The following is a 23,734-nucleotide window of genomic DNA, read 5'->3' as shown; positions in this document are numbered from 1 at the left end:
AATACTTAGATGTGCCTTGGGACTAAAGCTTGCCAAATACCCTCTATTGAGATTGACTCAAACTTGGAGAAAAACAAAATGTAATGTATATGTATGACAAGTACTGTCCTGTCAAAGGCAGGTGGTCCTTTGATATCTAGTAATAATTTTCCCTTATCATCAGGTAGAGCAGGCTATGGCACAGTTAACATCTCAGCTGTGGATTGCAAATTAAATCCCTACTTGCGCTTCTGTGATGAAATCCCAGGCCTTTTCTCTCTAAGCAACTCAGCTTTTTGTCTTAAGCAACTTAATAAAGATAATAATCATATCTCCATCTCCTTCCTATTTTTACAACAAAATAGATATACTTTCTTTTTGGAAAAAGCAAAAAACTTTCAAAGCATGAGTAATACAAAAAGCTGTGCTTTCAACTTTTTATCTTTTACCTGTACATGCTGGAGGAATGAGTGTATAAGGCATCAAACTTCTACATCTTTAAAGTAAAATTCTCAATTCATTAAAACTTAGTCAATTAAGCTTCAGCACACTTCTCAGAACGAGATTAATATATTTTACATAATTGCCTTAATTAATTAAGGGAGTGAGGGTGACTTTCTGTGACTAATTTTCAGATCAGATCTCTAAACACAGGAGAGTCATCAACCTCTGATAGAATATGTGGAGTTGGAAGGGACCTGTCAGGATCATCAAGCCTGATTCCATGCCCTGTGCAGGGCACCCCAGGAATCACACCATGTGCCTGAGACTGTTGTCCAAACACTCAAAGGGAAAACAGGCTTGGTGCTGTGATCACTTCCCCGGGGAGCCTGTTCCAGTGCCCAACCCTGGGTGAGAGAGCTTTTCCTGATACACAGTCCCCTCCCTTGCCCAGCTGGCCATGCTGTGCCTGATGCCCCCAGGACAGGGATGTCCCTCCTGGCTGTCAGGGCACTGCTGACTCATGTTCAGCTTGCCAATGACCAGGACCCCCAGATCTCTCCATGGCACTGCTCTGCAGCTTCTTGTTCCCCAGTCTGTCTGCACATCCAGTGTTGCTCCATCCCAGGTGCAGAGTGCACTTGGTAAACTTCATGGTATTGTTGATTGTCCATCTCTCTGCAGGGCCTCTGACTCAAGGGAGTCAACAGCTCTTGCCAGTTTAGTGTCACTGGCAAATTTACACTTTCACTACAGACTACTTGCAGCTCTCAATCTGAATCTCTTGCTGTAGGTGGAGAAAAGTGGGAGGAAGAACTGCTAATAAGAGTTCAATGCAACTCATTACAAAAACGCCCTTTCTTGGCTAGCCACAGATGCCCTATACAGAAAATTACATAGGAGGAGGCAGAACTGCTGGCAATACAGTTGCCATTCAGCCCATGCTAGGTGATTTTCCAAGGAAATAATTGTGCTTTCTATTATTGCAGCAGAAAAAGGTTAGAAGAGTCTAGAGAAGGTGCACTCAATTCCTATTTTCAGAATATCTCTATAGCCTGTACACCCTGACAGTTACCACCTTAATCTACAGTCTTCTCCTGATCTAGAAGTCTGCCATTATCTGGATAATGTATCACAGAAAAGACCTGTTGTTTCTGGATAAACACAATGTCCCAAGAATAATTTTCCATTTCAGAATGTCTGAAAACCGGTATGTTTTGCTGCTGAAGACTGTTCCAGGTTTCTGTTCTGAGTTTTTTTTCACCAAAGCATTTCAATTTCTGGTTGACTTCGTTGTTTGCTGTTACAGCCTAAAACCACATAATATGGAATTTGATTTGGTTATCTATTCCAACATGTGAAAGAGGCTTTGTGTGTGATTACCATAAATAATTTTAATCCAAAGATTATTAGAAGAACAAATCAAGTCTAATTTTCAAGTGAAAAAAGGGTATTATCATAAAAATTCATATTTATTTTGCATTTTAAGTACTTGTATTGATCACAGAGGAAAATATCACTGCACTTTTTGATTTCCAATGACCTTACACTGCCTCTATTTATGGCTACTAGAAAGGGATCCTAGAGTAGGCAGCACTTTGGTCAGACCTACTGCAGACTTTCTCATATTGATACCAAGTCACTGCTGAAGAGGAGGGGCACTGAGGAAAAGTAATTGCACTGACTTTTCTGTTCCTTTTATATGGTCCATTTCTGAGAACTGCAGGCATTTCTTTTAAATTAATTACTCTATTTTGGATCCTCTCCATTGAGCTGGTTTTGCTTTGTGTCGTCTTCATCCTGTCTGATACTAAAGTACAATAACTACACCAATACTGATTCATATTAGTGCATTTCAAACCCAGAGTTTTTAATAACATCCCACTTTTAATTGTGACTTGGATAAATCAGGTAGACATTTACAGGATTTTTATTTTCATAGCAATGTCTTTTCTTCAACATCTTTTCTTTAACACCTTAAGAATTTTATTTGTAATTCACAATGCAGAATCACAAATTAGTTTGTTAAGGAACAACTACATCATTAATTGTAAACCAATTGTGATAAATTTGCCATATCTAAGAGAAAAAAAATTATTTGTACCACATTTATGTTCCTGACACCAAAGAAGGGTTTGGGTTTTTGGCAGTAAATGTCATGTCACTTCATTTTACAGGAATTCCAGCATTAGAAATATAATGAAGAATGAAATATGGATATACATTTTAGTGAAGGTCTCTAATTAAATTCTCAGCTTGAGTGAGAAATCTCTTCAGATGTTTTTAACTTCTTTACATCCATCTCAGCATTAAATTGTCGTTGGTGAAGAACCTCAGTAGAGAACAATAATTCCATTTCACAGAAAATGTCAAGATTGTGACATTTATATTTGTTTTAGGCTTAAATGAAAATCAAGCTTTCCAAAATTCTGTGCAGAAGTAAATATTCTTTCATGTCCAGGCTTCCAAAAATGTTTGTAAAGTACTGAAACAGTCTGCCTCAAAGATGGCAAAAATGCTTCTTACTGAAGTAAAGTAAAATTCTTCTTACTGCAAATGTTAGCAGCTAAATGTGCTGACCTTTTTCTAGACCTAGATAAGTTCAATAGTAGTCATTTCAAGGGTTGGCATTTAGGGGAATGACTGCCTTGTAAACAGGCCAAGCTACTTCCAGACTCCTTGGCTCAGGTACCCAAGAGCTGTGCAAACTCCAGCCCCTCAGGATGACCCAGAGTTATTGGCAGGACCCATGCAGCTCATCATGAAACTGTGCAACTCTACAGACCTGGATGTGTGGATTAAGTTCTAGTTCCAGCACTGGAATTTTGTGGCGCTGGATGGAGAAGCAAGAGAAGACAATTTGAAAGAGACTCATAAAAAGACTTGATCATAAATGTGAGGGTACCCTGACTCTCATGCTGTCTCCACACTGCTACACTCTGATGTGAGAGAGTAGTCAAGTGCTTTGAAGTGGAGTACTGGAGGTAGAAGTAGCATTTAAAGCAGTTAGGGACATCTGCCTTCTTCCTGGCACCATTAGTGAAAATTCAGAAACCTTAAATTCAGGGCTCTTTTGGCTTGAGCTTTCATTCTCTTTTAAAATGAAAGGCATGAAAATTAGTTTTTTTCACACCTTTGTATGGTGAAAATTTTAAAACAAAAAAACGTATTAAATTATGCCTGAAGTTTTACATTTCATTATTTCTCTTAGCTCTTTCCTTAGGGGCTGACTGCAGAACAATCCTGACATAATAGTAGCTTTTAGTGACAGTTTTTAGCCACTGATTATCTGTATTTGTGCACAGTATGGATATTTATCACACTGCATCTGCAATAGCCATATGTTCTTGCTTTGAGGTTAATGTCAGTGTCATTGACCATCGCTCTATCCTTTAAAAATGAACTAAAAAACAGACTAAATAGATATCTAAATTCATTTGTTGTTCTTAGAAGCTCACTTGGAAAGCAAAATATGAATGTTTTCTGAGAAGTTTTCCAGAACAGATATCCCTGTTTGGTGGGGAGGATTACAGTGCAGGTGAACCAGAAATGTTCTTTGGATTGCTCCTCAAGAGCAGCTCAAACGATTTATCTGCTCAGTCCAGTGCAGTCACTTATGCCAAGACTTCTGAGTTGCAGTCACTGCCAGAGCTGGTATGAGAAATCCTGAAAAATATCTGTAGAAGCATTCTGGGAGCAGTAAATAGAACTGATGTGATGCTTCTGGGAGTATCAAACCCTTGTTTGTTTGTTTGTTTGTTTGTGGTTTTTTAGGTTTATTTTTACAATATTTGAAACTGTGTTTGAGGGGGAAGAAGGTTGAGACAGTGTCTCGTCACATAGATTCTTTCAACAGCAGCTAAAGCCCAGAAGTAAAGGCTGTTCTACAACTGAGATACCACACAGAGACTTAAACAGACTTAAATGTTCAAGAACTGCTGTATCCACACAAACTTGAAGACAACAGTTTAAAAACAGGAAGCTGTGTTTCTTAGCAAATTGCCTCCACCTTTTCCAGCACACCAGCAGGTTTTAAACGTGCAAATACAAAAAGTAAACTCTGGTCAGCCAATCAACACACCTAGCAGTAAATAAAGCTATTAACAGAGTAAAGTCAACTAGTTCTTTTCCATATTAGACTTGAAAAGATGGGGAACATGGGGACACGGAGGGAACAAATGTTTCTTCTCAGGCAGGATATTGTCCCAAGCAGTGGGACAAGGACTGTCCTCCTTCCTGCCCTGTGTGGTTTGTTATGGACCTCAGAATGGCCTTCAGAGATCACTTCCTGGAGAAGATGTGATGAATGAAATCCCCAGTCTCTGAAACATGTGCACTGACTGGAGTCCAGCTCACTTGCTGCTCTGAAAAGATGTTCCAAGTTCTTGCTCAGATACTACCAGGCAGGAGAGATGGCAGCCTGTCCAGATATTCTTCATCCTTTACCACTGTAGGAGAAGGCTTTTTTCTCCATTTCAGAATGGCATTCTTAGTCTCGTGCTGGGAAAAAAAAAAATAATTCAAACAAGCCAGAGTCCTTCAGACAGGGAAAAAAAGTCTGAATGTCATCCCTCCCACACCAGCTCTGAGAGTTTACCTGATCCAGGGATGTCCCTGATGTTGCTTCTAGAAAAGAGGGAAAGGTTTGTAGCTTGTAATGATTGACACTGAAATAAGTAATATGAGAGTACTGTCTTTCTACCAGCACAAATCCATCAGAGAAGAAAGCAGAAGAAACCTTCTTGTTCTTGTTCTCTTCTTTCCAGAGCTGTGATTTACAAAATTATAATTGAGCTGATGGCTCTTAAGGTCTGAACCAGACCTAGGAGTTCTGCAGGTGCTCTGCAACCTTCTTCTTACTTCCAGCCTCATCCTCTGAAATTTGGCTGGCTGGTATCTCACTGACACAAAATTCTTCAGAGGAGCTCTTTCCTCAAGCAGAGTGAGTTTTGTCTCTTGATATTCTCCATGGCCTGTGTCTCCTCTCTTTGCTTACAGTGTTTACACAAAGCTTCCACAAATGCAGCTTCCCTGACAAAATAAGTGGCCTGTTTCTGTATTTGCCTGCTCCATGGTAAATACCATGTGTATGTGGTTTCTGGAGTAACACCATCTGATAGCTCCCCTTACACAGCTCAGAGAGAAAGGATGCTGAAGTGACAGTATGAATTCACCGCTGCCCTCCTAGGAGCATCACTGGTGGGGGGAGAATCCTAGACAATTGCTGCTGTATGGGTAGGCTTTGTGAGGTGAACTAAACCAAGGAATAATTATTGCCTCTGATGGCAGTGGCAGCCAGCAGCACAGCTAAAAGGGTGAGACAGGCAGCACATGCTAATAGGCTGGGGGAATCCTGTCTTGACAGTTTTCAGCCTGCTCCATTTCTTTCAGCAAATAAGATGCAGCTGTTTGCCTCCGGCTCTCGGCAGACAAAGTAAACAGTGATGTTACAGAGGGTCACGGTGGGACTCTGTGTGAGTAAACTGAATTACTCTGAAGCAATATGCATTTATCCAGCAAAAAGACACCCCAGACAACCTGTGCTAAGGGTAGCTAGCAAATGCCACAGACAAAGAATGTCTCAACAGTAAGTCAGAGCAAAACAGGAAACACCAAGTGTAATTGAAAAGGTACAAGAAAACACAGGGGTAAACATTTGACTCAAAATAAAATGGCCTGTTCTTATTTAAACTTCCTCTCCCTTTCCTTCATCAAATAATATCTGCACATTTTCTGAAATCACCATATTTCATTTTTTCCCCTCACTTCACAACATCCACTTGTAAATGTAAAAAAATATCCAGGGTCAGCCATTAGGATTCAGTGTATTCCTAACTTTCCCAGGAAAGAGTGTGAGCACAGATTAGAAATCCCTTCTGTCTGCAAAGTCTTGACTTTCAGATGCTGGTTAATAGGATCCATCAGTTCTCTGTTATTAACATGTTTAATGACAAGCTGCTTGATTTGAAATTTGCATTTTTCTGGATACCAGCTGTAGGTTTTAAGGAAATTGAGCTATTTAGCTTTTACATTCCATGGTAGCACAGGTACAAATCGCTTCTCCTCCTGTACTACATGAATTTATCTGCCAGAATGTATGTATTTTCCTGTTTTCATAGTTGCTGATACAGAATGTGTAACTGCGGATCTTGATACCTAAAACTGTGTATTGATAATTAGTTACAGAAAGTCATATTTTCCATGAATGAGGAAATAATATTTGATTTTAGGACTGAGGTATGTCCTGCCTAGCTTGTGACACTGAATTTTCTGAGCTGGAAACTCATCATTAGCTCTCTGTTTAATGAAGGAAATGTGTGCCTTGAAAGAATGGTCATGTCAAATCATACTGAGAGGAATGCATGGCTTCATTTATACCAGAGCAGAACAGGGAGAATCTGCTCTCCCTGTACAGTCACAAGGAAACCTTTAAATGTGGCTTCGGTAGATGCTGCACAACTGTTCAGTGCTCCACCAGCCCCATATGATTTTAAGGCAGTTTTTCTTCCATATTTTTCCTTTTCTTTTTTTCTGAGGTAGATTATTACTGACCACTGATTTTTGGTTGTGGTCACTAGTGCTATCAAAGTGAAGGGCTGTATCTGTTTTACTGAGGGAGCCAATGCCAGGGAATGTCCTTGGAATGGCACAGCTGAAGTGCAGAGCAATCCCCAGCCTTTCTTGGGATCTGACAGGCTGGCTCCCTTCCAGACAGATCTGGGAGTGGTTCAGGGAAAGACACAGATCCAGGGACTATTCCCAGTAGATAATTTGGATTCCTCTCTGCCGTGGAGAGCAAGGAAAGTGTAGTAGTACTGATGTGGGTCTCTTACCATTTGCCTCAGGGCCAGAGAACAGTTGTGATCACATTTGAATAACCAGGGTAGACAAAGCAAGCAGTGCTGCACAAAGCATCCAAGGTAAGCATGAATGGGATCCAAAACCTGCTGAAAGCAGTGGAGCCTTCTGTTGTTATTAATGAGCTCTCAGTTAGACTGTAAATGAGCACTAAATTTTAAAAGGAGAAGTATTTGAAATAGAACATATGGGGACAAATGTATCCATATACATTATGGATATACCTACATTCAAAGAAAGAAGAGCAAAACAAGGGATTTGACAGAAAAGAAAAATGCAGCCCTCTCAGGTGAGTTACTGCTGGGCCTTTAATAACACACTGGTTTTCATATGTTGCTGTACAATGAGACTATGATGATTCCACCTAAATTCTGATATTAGTCATCAATTTATATTTTGTCTTTATACTTTATAAAATAGGCTAAGTATATGATTTCCTTAGAAAACTAATAGTATCTCAAAATATTTCAGTTTTGTACTTTAATCTGTCATATGAATAGAGCTAATACTGGCTCATTTTCTAATTTGGTGATAAAACATTCGTTCAGGCTAAATACTACTTATGAAATAACTATGATGCCTAGGGTCATACATTTTTTGCTTGAGAAAAAAGAATTTTATAATAGGATATTTGGAAGTTATAGCTCAATCAAGACTTTAAGTCAAACTTTTGACAAAAACGTTTTAGCATGTAGACTTTCAATGTATAGGTTTCTTTTAAAAGTGAGACAGTGACTAAAAAATGGGGGGAAGCAAATACATTAATTTCCATCATTGCCATACTCTGAATTTTTTTTTACAAAATAAGTGCAATTCTGTCCATCCTGCGCCTTATGATTTTATCTTGAGTTTTAAACTCAGTCTCTTCCAAGAACACTAATAATGAGCAACTGTGGGTTTCATGAGCTGCCTCTTTTGCATACTGTTCCTCTTGCACTTTTCAAGTAATGCTGATGTAATTAATTGTGGATTTGTTGGAATATGGATCTTGCTTTTACTCCATGCATCCTCATTAACTGCAAGATTAGTCAGAGTAGGACTTTCCTGAGTCAGAGATACCTTTTTGGCAAAGTCAGTTTTCTGAGATAATAATCCAAACACTGTTCACTTTTGCAGACTCAAGATTTTTAACTTTAAGCTTGTATTCCTCTTATAATCATGAACTTCCACCATGCTCTACAGCTGATATGTCTTCGTAGCTAGTCTCTTGCAAGTAGGAATGGATGTCTCTACAAATAGCGTTTATTAGCAGCTGAAAACTGTTAAAGATGTCATTACTTTAAAAAAATATTGAAACCTGGTAAGTAATCCATCCATCTAGTGAGAACAGCAGAGCACAAGTCTGAAAAAAAAAGATTTGTCATGTTGGTGAAGATGTTAAAATGTAGGAACCATAAGGGGTTTTTTTCTGTGTCTTAAAATATTTCTAATAGTTTAGAATGTTGATAAGGGGTGAGAGAGTACTGCATACTTGTACCTGCAGGGTTTGATGGCAGCAGGAGCACATCGGCATCCATGTGGAGAAAAGTCCAAACTTCTGTGTTAAGTGACTAAGAAAACATGAGGGGAAAGTGCTTCTCAGACCAATACTTGACAGATAAAATAGGAATCAGTAGGAATTTTAAATAGAAATATTATGATAAAATGTCAGGAGACACCTTTGTTATGCTCAGGGATATTTTGAATAGTATGGCGGCAGGACAGAGAGGGATACCTCAGCACAGAAGATAAAGTCAGGACCTTCTGACATGTTTAATGAAAAAGCAAATGCAAAGTGCTGCACCTTGAAGAGTACAATGACATAGGGAATGAGGGAAGCAGCCCTGGGAAAAGGGTGCTGGGGGCCCTGGGAGCTGGGCAGGAGCTGGCAGTGAGCCTTGGCAGCAGAGGCAGCCAGCTGCATCCAGGGCTGTGTCAGTCATTCCTCCACCCAGCACTCCTTGTTAGACCATACCCTGGTACCGGGGCCAGGTTGTGCCTCCCACTGCAGAAAGATGCTGAGAACCTGGAGCAAGTTTACTCCAGCAATCACATAATCACAGAATCACAGAATTGTTAGGGTTGGAATTGACCTTTGGACATCACCCAGTCCAACCCCATGGCAAAGCAGGGTCACTACAACAAGAGCATGTCCAGATGGGTTTTGAATGTCTCCAGAGATGGAGACTCCACAAGCCCCCTGGGCAGCCTGTTCAGTGCTCTGCCATTCTCAATGTAGAGTTCTTCCTCAGAAGGTGGAAGGTGAAATTTCTTATGTTTTAGTTTATAGCTACTGCTCCTTGTCACTGAGCACCACCAAAAAGATCCTGGCATCATCTTGACATCCACCACTGAGATATTTATTTATATGTATTGAGGAGATCCCCTCCCAATCTTCTCCAGACTAAAGAGGCCCAGCTCCTGCAGTGTGTCTTCATAAGAGAAATGCTCCAAACCCCTCATCATCTTTGTGACCCTGCACTGACCCTCTCCAGCAGCTTGTCTGTCTTGTTCTGAGGAGCCCAGAACTGCACACAGTGCATGTTCAGGGCTGGAGCGTGTCCTGTGAGCAGAGGCTGGGCCAGGGGGAGCTTGTCCAGTGGGGCAGAGCTGATTTCAGGGGCTCTGTGCTGACCTCTGGTTGAAGTTTGCTGATGTACACAGTTAAACTTGTTCTGTAGGCTCACATGAATCTCCTCCAATGAAGAGCTGAAGATGCCTATATATAGGAAATTAGTTCAAGTACCTTTATATAACCCAGATTATTTTGAAATAAAATATAGGGTTCTTTCCCACCCCCCAAGATCTGCTAAATAAGGGACTATGAAATATATTTTCTCTATATAGTTTTCTGTTCGGAAACTAACGGGGTGCATTTCTTACCATGATTGAATATAGCAAATGGGATAACAAATTTCTGTCTAGATATTTGTCCCCAAAGATACGCTGCATATATTCCACTACTTATTTCTGCCAATTTGTTATGATATTCTAGCTTCATAGTAGCTATCCACAGTTCTTTGTAGTATTTCATTTTACAGATACAAAGAAGAAAAGACTTTTTTTTTCCAGGAGCCCTTTGTGAATGCCCTGAAAAGATATCAATGTACCTATGAAACAAAAGGCTTCTGCAAACACCAATGCAAGAAAAATTCTTTCTACTTGTTCATTCTCAAATGAATTACACATGTCAGGCAAACCAATAAATCTTTCGAATATCAAGAAAAATAAAGATCCCAGCCACTTCCCCAAGAAGCTTTATGTAAAAAGTGGCACAATAATTATGTAGGTGGATTATGATCTATAGGCAAGTACACTGACTAATAACATGTAAAAGTGACATTTCCTTTTCAGACAAATTTACAATGAGCTGCAAAGATACATTTTGCAGTCAACTTGCTTGTACAAAAGCTAAATCAGGCATGCTCTTATAATTGTACCGTATGCATTTTCCATCTCAGACTTTCCATCTCAGCCTCTCCCAAGTCAGTTATTGTGGGTGGAGCTGGCCTAATTTTTGCAATACAAAGCACATTTGCCTGAAGATCCATTTGATGAAATGTTTTATTCTATGTTTCAGTGTCACGGAAACAATCCAGTCAGATCTGACAAAATATAAGGATCAAGGAAAGAGGGCAAGAGAGGAAGGGAAAAAAATTAAACTAACATGGAAATCTTTTATCTGACAGTTTGAAAATTAACTTTTTGACTTTTCAAGACAGATTTTTTTAGACAAGGAAATATTAAGAACAATTCAGTGTTAGATAACTAAAAGCTAAACAAAAATAGGAAATACCTTTTCAATTAAATATTTTGAGGGAACCAGAATGGATTTAAAGCTTCCATTTCATTAATTAAGTTTTTAATGTTGGGGCTTCCCAGTCAGTTGGATTTTTTGTTTTCTATTTCAGGCATAGAAATTAAAAATTGACAGAACAGTCAACATTAGGCTGTAAAATCTTCAGGTTAAGCATCTCTTTCCTGGTGAAAAAAAATGCTTTTCCTTTCCCTTGAAAAATTTTCATGTGCTTGAGATTTATAAGAATATATCATATATTTGGGAGAGCTGAGGATGTTTTTGGAAGTATGGATGAATGCTCAAATGTTGGTTTTAATTGCTAGTCTTTTGACCTCTCTTGGTTCTTGCTATAATTATGACAACCAAAATCAAGGAAGAACTCTTTCAGAGTTGTCACAGAAAGAACATTTTTATTTTACAGTGTTACAGGAGGACCTTTGCACCAGGGTCACAATAACACATCGGCCCTGCAGCAAAGGCCAGGCCTCAGAGGGAGCAGAAATAGTTTGGAAGACTGAAATGGAGAAAGCACCAAATTCAGTTTTGTCTTATATGAATCAAACCCGACTGTGGCGAGGAAAGAATATGTATATATCTTCAACACACACAAAACCCCCCAAAAATGCAAAAGAAAAGCAAACAAACAGAAAACCCACCAATCAAAAACAAAATGAAAACAACCAACCAACCAAAAAAATTAGAAGAGAGAGATAAATCCTTAAGAAAATGCATAACCTTTCCAGTGCAGCATTTCATCAGCCCTGTCACACTGGAGCGGAGTGGGGATACAGGGACACAGGTCCTGCAGTGGGGATCCTGCTGCTGTCCCCATCCATCCTGACTTCCAGCTCTGAATGTGTGCTGGCCCTGAGCTCCAGCGGGAGCTCCATTCGGGCACAGCCAGTGGCTTGAGGCTGTTTCTTGTGGAGCCCTGGGCCGGCAGAGCCAGGCAAGCTCTGAGGCAGCTCCAGGCACTTTGCTGTGAGCTGTTCGGATTCTCCTGGACGTGCACTCAGTCAGAGGGAGAAAAGATAAGGGCTTTGTTTTGCCCTTCTCTTTGAACAAATGCTAAAAAGCTTTGGAACTCCTACAGGATCAGACCTCCTCTTGATGTCTTGAGGAAATTTAGCTGAAAGGCTCTGACTTGAATAGCTGGCACTTTATAGAAAATGACAGCTGATGGCTAGAGAGCCCTGAGGCTGGTAAACAATGGCCACAGGGAGGATCTGCTGGGAGGAATATTGCTACTATGGTTTAATCTCAAAAGCCAGTTTGTTTCTTGTGGTAGGTGGTAAAAGAAAAGGATAAGATCACATTATATCTGTTCTAGTATTATTTAGTGCAATGATGAAAGGCATTGCAATGATGACAGTGCTATGCAAGCTCGAGTGAAATAGAATCTTAAAATAGAAACAATACAAACACTTGGTGAGCTATATCCACTGATATTTCTGTGGGAAGAAACAATACAAATGAAATTTTGTAATGCTTTTCACTCCCTTAAACTTAAAAAAGCTTCAAGTGTAGCAGTAACAAAAAAACCAACAAAAATCAACCAACCAAAAAAAAGCCAAACTTGCAAAAATCACTGATGTAAACCTTTCACTTTTATCACTGAACTTGTGAATTTAGTGATTAATTTAATAAAGTAACTTGGTCTCTCTGTGTTAGTTTAGTTTTCATTTAATTACATGTGAAAGGCACTAGTTAATAGGAAGCTAACAATCATATTTTCTGTTTCTGTCAGGTGCTGAAACTAATCTGAACTTGAGGAGCAGGGAAGATCCAAATACATCAGATCCTGGATCAGAAACACAGGATAAAAATGCAAATAATCATGGAACTCATTCATCTAATCCATTGTCCAGTTCTGTGACTGCTGAAAATGGAAATTCAGTATCAAATGGTAAGTAGTTTTTAATCCCAAAATTGTTCTAACATAAAATTGCTGAAGTATTTCCTTGAATGAGGCTGGAATCTTCTGAGTTGTGAGATATCTCTTTCTGGAACTGGCTTAACTTTGTATGTGTGAACTGATAAGTCCCTCTCCAATAAAAGCTCAATGTGAAGAACATAAAACAGCCTCTGTTGAGGAATTTGTAATTCCTTCAGCTCAAAGTCTATAAGCAGCCTAAGTTATGGAGGTCTGAGATTTGAGATTCTGATCCTATAATCAACAAAAATGGGACAGAAAATAGGAAGTCAGGCTCTCCCTTTGCTGTAGGTGCCTTACTAGTGAATGAAATATTGTTTATTATTGCAATACAAAATGGTACAAGAGCAGTGACAGAATACGTTTCAAGGTTCTAAAAGCACTAAATCCTAAGGAAATAACACTTCTCTGATTTCAGATTTTTAATAGAAGTTACTTTTTCATTTTGTGTAATGAATTTAGTTGCTCTTATTTTTTACTTCTTTTTTTGACAGGAGTAGCAACTTTCTACATCTCTGTGCTACAAAACAGTGACTTCACCACAAATCTTCCATACTTAGCAGAATTCTTAGTCTGAAAGAAAGAGCTCTTTGCCAAATAGACAAAGTAATCAGACAGCCTGAAATAACCTTTTACATTGCAATGCTGAAAGTTGTGGTCCTACATCACCTAAAACAGTGCCATGTATAATTGCAACAATAATGTTTAGAAAACTTAATTTAAAAAAACCAAAACCAAAACAAACAAAAAAACAAAAACAAAAGCCAAATTCAGCTTACTTTTGGTAACTTGAGAGTAGTTGCAGGAAAGACCAATCCAGATAGTGTAGTTTGTACTCTAGAATGCACCCGTGACTAACTTAGGTTCTTGTAATTTTGCCTCTGGCCCAGCTAAACTGATGCTGCCAACCTTGGACTGAATTAAACAAGGTCTTACTCAATGCACAACTGTGATATCCTAATATTTACTTAGGTGTACGTAAAGGAAAGCTCTTAGGATGTAATCAACAGCTCCATTTGTCTTTCCAAGCTCTACCAAGCCCCTGCTTGCCATGTCTGTGACAGCGTGCAGTTGCTGGACATGGAAACTTTACTTATTTGATAAGGCAAATTATCAAAGTGCTTTCTACAGAAATAAACAGAAAATCATTGATAACCTGATTCCTAGCTCAAGGCTGTCATGGGCAGTCAATTCTAAAGTGTATTAACATAGTACAAAATCAATATATTTTTCAGAACTTGCTGTTTGGCTTAGTAAAGTATTTTTATTCATTTGTGGTGGTCTAGAATTATGAAAATATTTTACATTTTACCTTTTATTTGAATTAAGTGAATAGCACCTACTTTTAGAAGGTACTTTGCATTAAAATTTGGGTAATTTTTTACTACTTTATTTGACATGGATCCAAACTGAATCCATGTAAATAAATTTTTAGTTCAGGAAATTATTTGAAAAAGGGGGTTGTTTTGCATTCACAAAAAACTGAGATCTTTTAGAGGGAAATTTATTTCAAGCCTTTCACTCAACCAAAAACATGATTTTACAAAGGGAGAATTTTTACCTGGAGTACAGAGAATTTAATGTAGACAAGAATGCAATAGTGGTACCTGACATATAATTTACAAGACTAGAGACCTTGGATGTCACACCTTTCCCCTGTACATACCTAATATATAATTTCCCAGCTTCAAAAAGTGATAATCTCATCTCAAAACAACACATAATTCCACTTACTGAGAGGCCAGGGTCAGATTCCCTTTGCACCAAGCAGTAAAGAACTGAAATGCTGGACTCTGTCAGATTTGACCTGGTTCAAACAAGGTCCTGAGCTTCAAATAAGGGATTCGCCTTCTTCACTGTCTGTGTGTTCAGAGGAAGTCCAGATGATGTAGAAAAAGATCCATATTTATGAATACTTTACATGAGCTTTATTCAGAAAAACAAAATTTAAAAACTGTTGTCCCTAGTTACAAAGTTGTGGGAAGGGAACTGTTATAAGGGGGAAACTAAAAGGAGGGTGTAGGGTTTTTAAGCTTTGTTTTAATACTCATTTTCCTACTCTGATTTTGATTGGTAATAAATAAATTCAGTTCAAATCCCCGCGCTGAGTCTGTTTTTCCCATGACAGCAACCAGTGAGTGATCTCTCCTGTCCTTATCTCGACCCACAAGCCTTTGTTATCTTTTCTCCCCCTGTCCAGCTGAGGAGGGGAGTGATGGAGCTGCTTGTGTGGGCACTTGGCATCCGTCCCGGCTCAACCCACCACAAGCACAGCACTATGAGGGCTGCTGTGGGAAAAATGATCTCTAGCTCTGCTAGCCCAACACGCAGACCTACCATGGTGTCTGTGATTCTGGTCTGTGAGGTCCTCAATAATGCCCGTCATGGACTCCCTTTGTTTCTGCTTCTGCCTTTGCTTCCCCTCATCCCACCTTTCAGATCCCCTGCAGTGCTGTGTGAATGCCATTCCCACTGCTGCAGAAGTGATGGGGAAGCACAAGCTGTGAGCCTCACGATAGGATCAACTTTGCAGAGGTGTTTGTTTCTCTTGGGAAGGAGATTACCTGGCTGTTTTACACTGGGTTTTTACACAACTAAATTTGGGACAGCTAATCCCCACATCAAGAGTGCATTATAGTTGCAAGACTTCCAAAAAACATGTTTGATACTGAGGGAATGAAGTTTTGAATCCTGAACCTAATATTGAGTTCCTGTGTGACACAGAGATATAATTTGAGAGCAGAATGCTTCAGGCATGGTTTTTTGCCTTTGCATTGCTTCTGCCATGAAAAGAAGCCAGGGGAAGAGACACCAGGGATTTCTGCATTGCAGGAGGAATCCCTGGCCAGTGTATAGGTAAAGTGATATTTGCAGGCTTTTTAGTTACAATTGCTCCTTCTTGTAAACCAGCATGCATACCTGTTATACTATCGCTACATGGTAAAAAAGAACATTGCTGTTTCAGTAAGCATGGAAATAGTAAATATTCAGGAAATATATGATTTGGGGGTTTCTTTTTCAGTAAAACATATCAAGGTCTTTTGAACCTCATTTTGAAATCAACCAGTGCATGAATCTCAGACTATAATTTAGTATTTTTCTGCTTTAGGATTACCAGAGGAAAATGACTTTTCCAGACTGTCTGCCAGCACTACAGCAGGCTCATCGATTCAAAGGCACAGGGAGAGCCACACTAGTCAGGTAAATATTTCATTGATAGCCTGCTAAACCACTAAAAGAGAAAAAGATCATAGTAGGCACATGTTGAAAGCTTTCTCTTGATTCAGATTTGGGTATTGGCATTGAAAAATGCAGACTTCTTTAACAGGTTTGTATTGAGCTAAAGACAATAATGAATTTACTACCTTTTTTTTTTCCACTGAACGGTTTTTATAGTGAGCTCAAAAATTATGAAACATATTGTTGCTGGTTGTGAGAATGCTATTTCCAGGCAAGAAATATGTCTTTTAACCCTGAGAGGACCAAGATATTATCTCTCTCAAGGTACTGATTCATTTATACCAGAAATACTTGCATGAACCTGGTAGAATTAAATGCATAATTATATCATACTTTTTAATTTAAAAACAATGAAGACTGAAAAAATGCTCTTCACAATTTCTGTACAAATACCAATAAGTAATGAAATCAAAATATCTATCAATTAAAACAGCAGCAGGTACTAATGTAATGTGACACTTGCATTGGTTTTCTTAACATTTCTAATGAGCTAAAGTAATTTTAAAATTGCAACATAGATTAATTCTGATGTGCATTAAATGAACAAAAAGGCATTGTGGCATTCACATTTTCTTCACCCAGGATTTTTCTCCTGGGAAGCTGAGAAGCCTCAAAGAAAAAGGAAAACAGTAGTTATCTGATTTGCTTCTCCTGTGTTTTGCTCCTTTGGAATGTGTTTGGAGATTGTTTATCCAACAGGTGATTGTTTCATTGGTTTCTGTTGTGAATTATTTTGACTTATTGGCCAATCAGGGTCAAGCTGCGTCAGGACTCTGGAGAGAGAGTCATGAGTTTTTATTATCTTTTTAGCCTTCTGTAACTATCCTTTCTGTATTCTTTAGTGTAGTTTAGTATAGCATTCTTTAATATAATATAGCATCATAAAATAATAACTTAGCCTTCTGAGAACATGGAGTCAGATTCATCATTCCTTCCTTTGTCTGGGAGCAACCTAAATACAGTAAGGGATAAACTTTTTAATAAGATTTTTTTAAAGTTCTTTCTTCAATATTTTGTATCTAATGTGAACCACTTTACCTTCTAAGTAGCCAATTCTGGCATGGGAGCATTCAAAAATGTTATTATTATATTACATCACTTAAACAGCATTAGTGTATTCTCCTATTGTCATTATGTCTTCAGTGCACTTTTCTAAATGGGTAGTCCCAAGTCATTTTTTTTTATTTGAGATGATTGTAAGAAGTCTACAGTAAAGCTAAATATTGTCCAAATAGAAAACAAGTTGGAGCTGAGAGGACTTTTCTCAACAGAAACCTCTCATTCACCAATTTTACCATTTCCAAACTATTTTACCAGAAGGTAAGAGAAGTGCTTTATCACTTGTTGTCTGTAGGGGACAGCTGACATTTCATAACAACAAAACACTGGCCTTAGCCAAGTTAAATGAATGTTTGGCCTTTGACTCCAGCAGGAGCAAGATTCAACCTTCGACATCATAGTTGGTGTTAATGTAGCTCTGAAAAACAATAGGTTTCAACTGGATAAATATGTGAGCCAACCAGTACAAAAGCTTTCATTTTTTGTTTTTCTGCCTTACTGTCAGAAGCATGTAACTACAGGGCCTATTCTGAGCTGAAAAATTGTGCCAAGACATCACTCAGCACTACACTTATCCCTTGAGTAAGGCTGGCTAGATCTCACTGGAGCATAGATGGGAGCAAATCCATCTTGCACACCACACCTCGCCATACCTCTCAGACTCTCAAAAATGGACTTTGACCCTATTGCGAAAGAAAATACTTTCTTCTGTCTCCAGAGGAGTATCCTGGATGAGGGTGTTTCCAGTTGTCTCTGTTACATTTTTATTACATCAACCAAGTACTTACTACCTATGAGAGTGCCCAAAGAGACCTTTCTAGCGAATGAAAAGTCCAAGTCTCTGACACTGCTTCAGTTACAAACCTCACACAGTGAGAAGCTTTTGTCCTGAAACACCTCACACCTCTGGTGCTAATGAGCTTACCTGGGTCAAGATGGTCATGTTTAAGTTACTGCATCAGTACAGTACAAAAAGTTAAATGAACTGGATATAGGGGAGCCGCTGTCCTCTTCTTCAATCCTTTGCAAATGGAAACAACATTTAAATGTTTTATTTTTGGAGCAAGTTGTTAACAATTTGCAAATTTGTGCTTTTTATTTTTCCAAAAGTACTTGCCAAAACCTTAACACAATTTTTTTCCAGTATTTTGAAATGCCACTTTTCAGTAAATTTTCAGATGTTTTGCCAAAGTGTTTCACAAATTTTTAAAATAAATTCCATGCAATGTACTTGGAATTGCACACAGGGACAATCCTTAAATTCAAGCTCAGTAAGAACTGTGACAAGTTGAGAGAAGAAACCTGTAGTTCTGTGATTTTTGATACAATTCCTTTGATGAATAAACATCTTCCAAAATGGTGTTGCCAAAAGAAAACGAGAAAAATGTTCTTCTTCCCATTAAAAAAAAAAAAATCTTAAAAAAATCTATACTCGCAGGGCTGAGAATTCTTACTGTGAAAAGCCTTCCTCAGCATTGCCAAAGCATGGCATATATTTGAAAATGACTGGGTTTAATTACTGTTGACATTTCTTAGCATGCTGCTAGAGACTCTAACAGCGTACAAGCTGATTGTAAAATCTTTGCCAGGCTTCAGTGTAGTAACCTTATCACTTAAAATAATTCCTGCACAGCTGTATGAAGTGGGACATATTTTTTCACAGGTCCATGATTGACTAATTGCTCTAAAGAGAAAAATTTAGTTCCTTGGATATCTTGGCAGCCACTGTCACTTCAGCTAAAGAAAACTGGTTCTCTAGCTTTCAGGAGCTTCCAACATTTATGGATTTTTAAATATCTCCCTGCTAGTTCCTTACTGAAGTGGCAGTGAGGGTTAGTTCATTGCATTCTTGTCACAGGATCTCAAGGTGAATATCCATTCCATTAAGCTGAGACGTTGTGGCTATGGTACCATTGTGTTGTCACATCAGGTGCTAATTACCTGCATCACTGCCTGACAGTTCTGCACACTGCAAATCTACACACTCCAGAGACAATTCTTCAGGTCAGTGTCTGTCAACATGTAGCATATGGATCAATCTTTTAACAAACTTTTTTGAAAGTAGTTACCAAGCGTGGAACATCATCCAGATGGTCATCCTAAAATGAAGTCCGCTGAAAAAAAAAGAATAAAAAGGTTTACTGTTGGCCATAAATGCTAATTTTCTAAGGCAGTGGTTACAAAAAGGCCAATTTTTCCTGAATGAAAAAGAGTTAAAATGGAAAAATTCAAATACTAACAAAATATTTCTCATTGGAAAGTTATGGAATAAAATTCTACTTTGTTCTTTTAGAAAAAGTGGAGGAGTATTGAGGTTTAATTTTTGTCTCCTCCGGAATGAAAGAACATACATCAAAACAAAATAAGAGTTTTGCATGTTAAAAGAACAACAAACTATGGGGTTTTTAAACTACTCCCTTTTTCTTCATGTTGTTTTGTGGCCTTACAGCTATAGATTTCCAAGTGGTTTTTATCAATAGGCTGAAAAATATCTCATAAAAACATGAAGTACCTAACATCTGATATCGGACTGTAACTTCATTCTCTGTGAAGATGGAAGTTGAATCATGAATTTGGGGTGAAACCAGTTATTGAAAAGTTTCATGTGCTTTTGTTTGTTCAGACTGTAGATCCTCCCCAACCCAGGGCACTAGCTTTCCTATGTTTTGTGCTTTCTTTGTAAACTAAAATATGCTATTGAAGGAAATATTCAAAATTGAAAACCAAAAATCTGCAGTAGAATGGTCCTGCAAGAAGCAATATCCTAACCTACTCTTACAAGAAAACTTTACTCTTAGCAGCGATGCCTCTAACTCAACTTGTACAGGAAGTGTTATGGTAGCCTCTTGCTCCCCAAACAGCAGAAAACTGGGAATATTCCTTTTGCAAGCTTGATTTTAAATTACAGATGTAAAATTATTTAAATAATTATCATTTCAAATTGCTTCAGTGATTTGTCTGAACAGTCTGGCAGTTCCAAGTGTGCCTGGATCTGTAGTCTCAAATTCATATGCCGTGATTTCCTTCCAGAGGTAAAAAACCTCACCAAAATGAAAGAGATGCTTCTTCTGGTCATTTTTGCCATGAACTTGCTTAGGTAGGAAATTCTGATATGACTAAGAGTCATTTCTATTCAGTCACACTCTAGAAAGTGATCCGAAAGCATATTGTCTATTCCACAAATGTTGAAATTGTTTGAAGGGTCTAAAACCCCAAACCTCCTCTAAAATAAAAAAGCTAAAATATTGATCCTGTGCTCTTTTTCTTTTACACAAAGTATTTTTCAGTTCCTTAACCAATCCAATAGGTTCTCTCCAGACTGTTTTTAATGATTCCTCTCCTCTCAACAGCTGCTATGAGTGTCTATGTTTAAAAGGGCATAAAGACCATTGAAATGTATAAATTCTTTGTAATGTCAGCAATGGCAGCAAGATGAAATAGAGTCAGTAAAAGCAAACCTCTATATTTTTTACCTCTCACAAAAGCTAAGTGGCCATGTCTTTTTTTCACAGATCCAGGACTGTGAGGTTTTTTGATGGATTTGGTTTGGGTTTTTTTTTTTTTTCAATGATACTTTAAATTTGGTATTGCCATTCACTATGAAGTGGGAAGTGGTGTGAGAAAGATATAGTGGAATCAAGAAAAGCCAGCCAGCTAAAAGATTCCTTTTTTTCTTATGTGGGCAGCGAGAAGCAATATGGTCTGTCTGTAACAGGATGAGATGGACACCTGAAGATAATGAACAGATGGGAGGTGAGGGACACATTCAAGATTAGTGTGATAATAAGCATGCGTGGGGAGCAGGAGTGGGGAGTGAACCAGGCACAGATAATGGATGGTTCTAAGAAGTCTGGAAAAGAATAAAAATAACTGAGAGAGGAGGTAAATAATAAAATGGAACAAGGGATTTGGAAAGATGAAAAATAGAAGAGCTAGAGAGAAGGAATCAACCTGAAGTGATGGAAAAAAGAAACTAAAAGGACGATAAGAACAGGAGGGAAAGAACCAAGAACAGAGCAGAGGGTAGTACAGTAAAAAAAGAGGGACTAAGGAGGAAAAAAGTCAAAAGCCTATGTGATATTCCAGATTTGATGTTCATATCCATACACATATCAATGTGATCTTTTATGAATGATAAAATAAAAATAATTGTAATGATTGCTTACATTTATAGGGTTGCATTCTGTGCAAGTTAGGTCTTAACCATAGTCTCCTGATGAGACTTCTTCTCCTTGTACCAGAAGAAAGGTGTAAAAATTTCTGTTGATAGATGCAAAGCCTCTGTCCAGTTTAGCTTTGAATGGCTGCATATTTGCTTATTTGTAATTGGATGATTACATGCATTCAATCCTATAGAAAGAACAAGAACACAAATAAACAAGCAGCTTTCCATTCTGGTAGGTTAAGTAATATCAGACACATGACATACCCTGGTGTAGGATTTTGGTTACTCACTTCTGAAATGTGTTTTATCTGCCTTGTGTTCAAAGAGGTGAGATAAAAAAATCATGGTTGCTTTTTCACATATGGTTATATTAGAAAATCCACAGTCTTACCTCTCTATTTTGTTTAAACCCCATGGCGCAGATTGGCAGATTGCAGTAATATAGGAGCCAACATCTGACAATGTTAAATTGGAAGTGTCTTTTCATATTCGTGAAGTATGTATTTATTGTTTCATTACAGCTTAAGCCATAGCTCTTATTTCATGAAATCTCATTGCTTTCAGCAGTCTCTTCCCTCAGAAAGAGCTGCATATTCATTATGGTTTCAAAGGTCTTCTTTGTTCCTACTTGATTAATATTTGTTGCCAGTCACTTCTTTTGTTGGCTGTTCAAAAGTTTAAAAAATGAATAGTCAAGAATGTGTTGCAATGTGTTGCTATCCCCCACCTTTTGTCACAGCTCTAAACACTGAGCTCTGACTTTCATTGTTACTGTCCATCATGTTTGCCCATTAGCTGGAAGTAATCTTTGATCATCTTTGAAGCTAAAAGGCAATCAAACAGGTCTGGTGAAGTAGAAAACCACTAACATCTTTGTAAACATGTAGCATCCAAGAGAAGACACAGAACATGCTTATCATTGATATATACTGATATATATACTGATTCAGATCAGTATATCCCCCTGCACTGTGTTTTGTTCATTGCTTCGACAGTAGCACAAAGAATATTCTTTGTAATGTCACACTCAGCAATGAAAATCAGGATCAATAACGCATTGTGGCTTTATTTTTAGAAGACTTACAGCCAAAAGTATGTGCCTTATAGATTAAATGCTGTGAGGTAATGCATAGAGTAAATTCATCAGTAAATACACTATCTTGTGTTTGTGTTGAAGGGCTCTGGGAGGGCTGATGCCCCTCTGCTAAGCAGCTATATCCCAGATCTGACTGCTGTGACCTCCACAGGTGAGAGCACAGATCCTCCTCTTTGAACCAGTGCATGTCACAGCCAGTTCCCTACACACTCCAGGCCCCTTTTCTGTCTCCAGGGCTTCATCCTCACTGCATTTGCCCTGGTAAATGAGATTGTAGAAGAGAAGGGAACAAAACCTCCCGACCATCCCCATGTTCTCCCTGAGCTCTGGTGTTTGGCTGGAGGGTTCAATTATCCCTCTTGGCCAGTGGCTCCCCCTAAAAGGCTGCTTCCAGTTTGAGCTCAAGGGCAGTGGGGTCCACCACCCCACTGTGGACAGTGGCTGCACTTTGCACTTAGGAGTGCTGGGTGTGAGAGGGAATAAACTGGTTCCTCTGCCCTGCATTCTCCTGCTGGCACATGCTGCTGCATGCAGATAGCAGAGATTTGGATTGCTAACAGACCGTAAATTAAATGATGTTTTCTTCTAACATTGTTTGACCATAAATGCAGTGTTTTTATACAACAAAGGATGATAACTGACTACAGCAAATATAAGTTGATTGTTTTTGTAATTGCTTTGAAAGCTTTGTGGCAAACATAGTCTGTATATAGGCAAATAAAATATCTCCATTAATGTCATGAAAAGGCAGAGATTATTTAAGTAGCAACTTGACTTAGTTTGTCAGATATTTTTTGTTAGATTAGGTGCAAAGCAGTATTAGCATTGTTAGATGAGCTGTTCCAAAAAACCTTTGTGATAAATTATTTGTTTTCAGAACTCATCTTGAGAAAGACAGTTTCTGTCTGAACATATTCTTTTTCTCAAGCATCAGAGGCAAACTGGGAGGATGTCTCGAAGGTTTTAGAGAGCATTGCATAATTTGTTTATCTGGAGATAAATATTACCTTAAAGAAAAAAAAACAAATTCAATATTTATTGATGGTTGATGCTTTAGTCACTCTGGGAATGTGTCACCTTTTTGTAGACATCAGAAATCTAGAGTTGAAAAACACTCAGCCAAAAAAAAAAAGAAAAATTGAAAGCCACAGGATCCAAATAAAGAAAGTATACTCCTGTTTTGAA

General features: G+C 38.4%; 1 protein-coding gene across 8 annotated transcripts in view; it reads left to right on the top strand.

The window, feature by feature from the left end:
- The window catches only part of MYO16 (myosin XVI), a 359,429-nt gene that overhangs the window by 316,488 nt on the left and 19,207 nt on the right, over nt 1-23,734 (top strand). For all 8 annotated transcript variants that reach the window (XM_014267408.3, XM_074535973.1, XM_074535972.1 and 5 more), the window contains 2 exons: nt 12,804-12,962; nt 16,099-16,190. In XM_014267408.3, the coding sequence (XP_014122883.2) occupies nt 12,804-12,962; nt 16,099-16,190 (251 nt within the window). The remainder of the gene's footprint in view (nt 1-12,803; nt 12,963-16,098; nt 16,191-23,734) is intronic.

The sequence above is a fragment of the Zonotrichia albicollis genome, chromosome 2, assembly GCF_047830755.1.
Source record: "Zonotrichia albicollis isolate bZonAlb1 chromosome 2, bZonAlb1.hap1, whole genome shotgun sequence".
NCBI classification, from domain to species: Eukaryota; Metazoa; Chordata; class Aves; order Passeriformes; family Passerellidae; genus Zonotrichia; species Zonotrichia albicollis.
The sequence above is the reverse complement of the archived record's forward strand: the minus strand, read 5'-3'. Positions and strand labels throughout refer to the sequence as shown.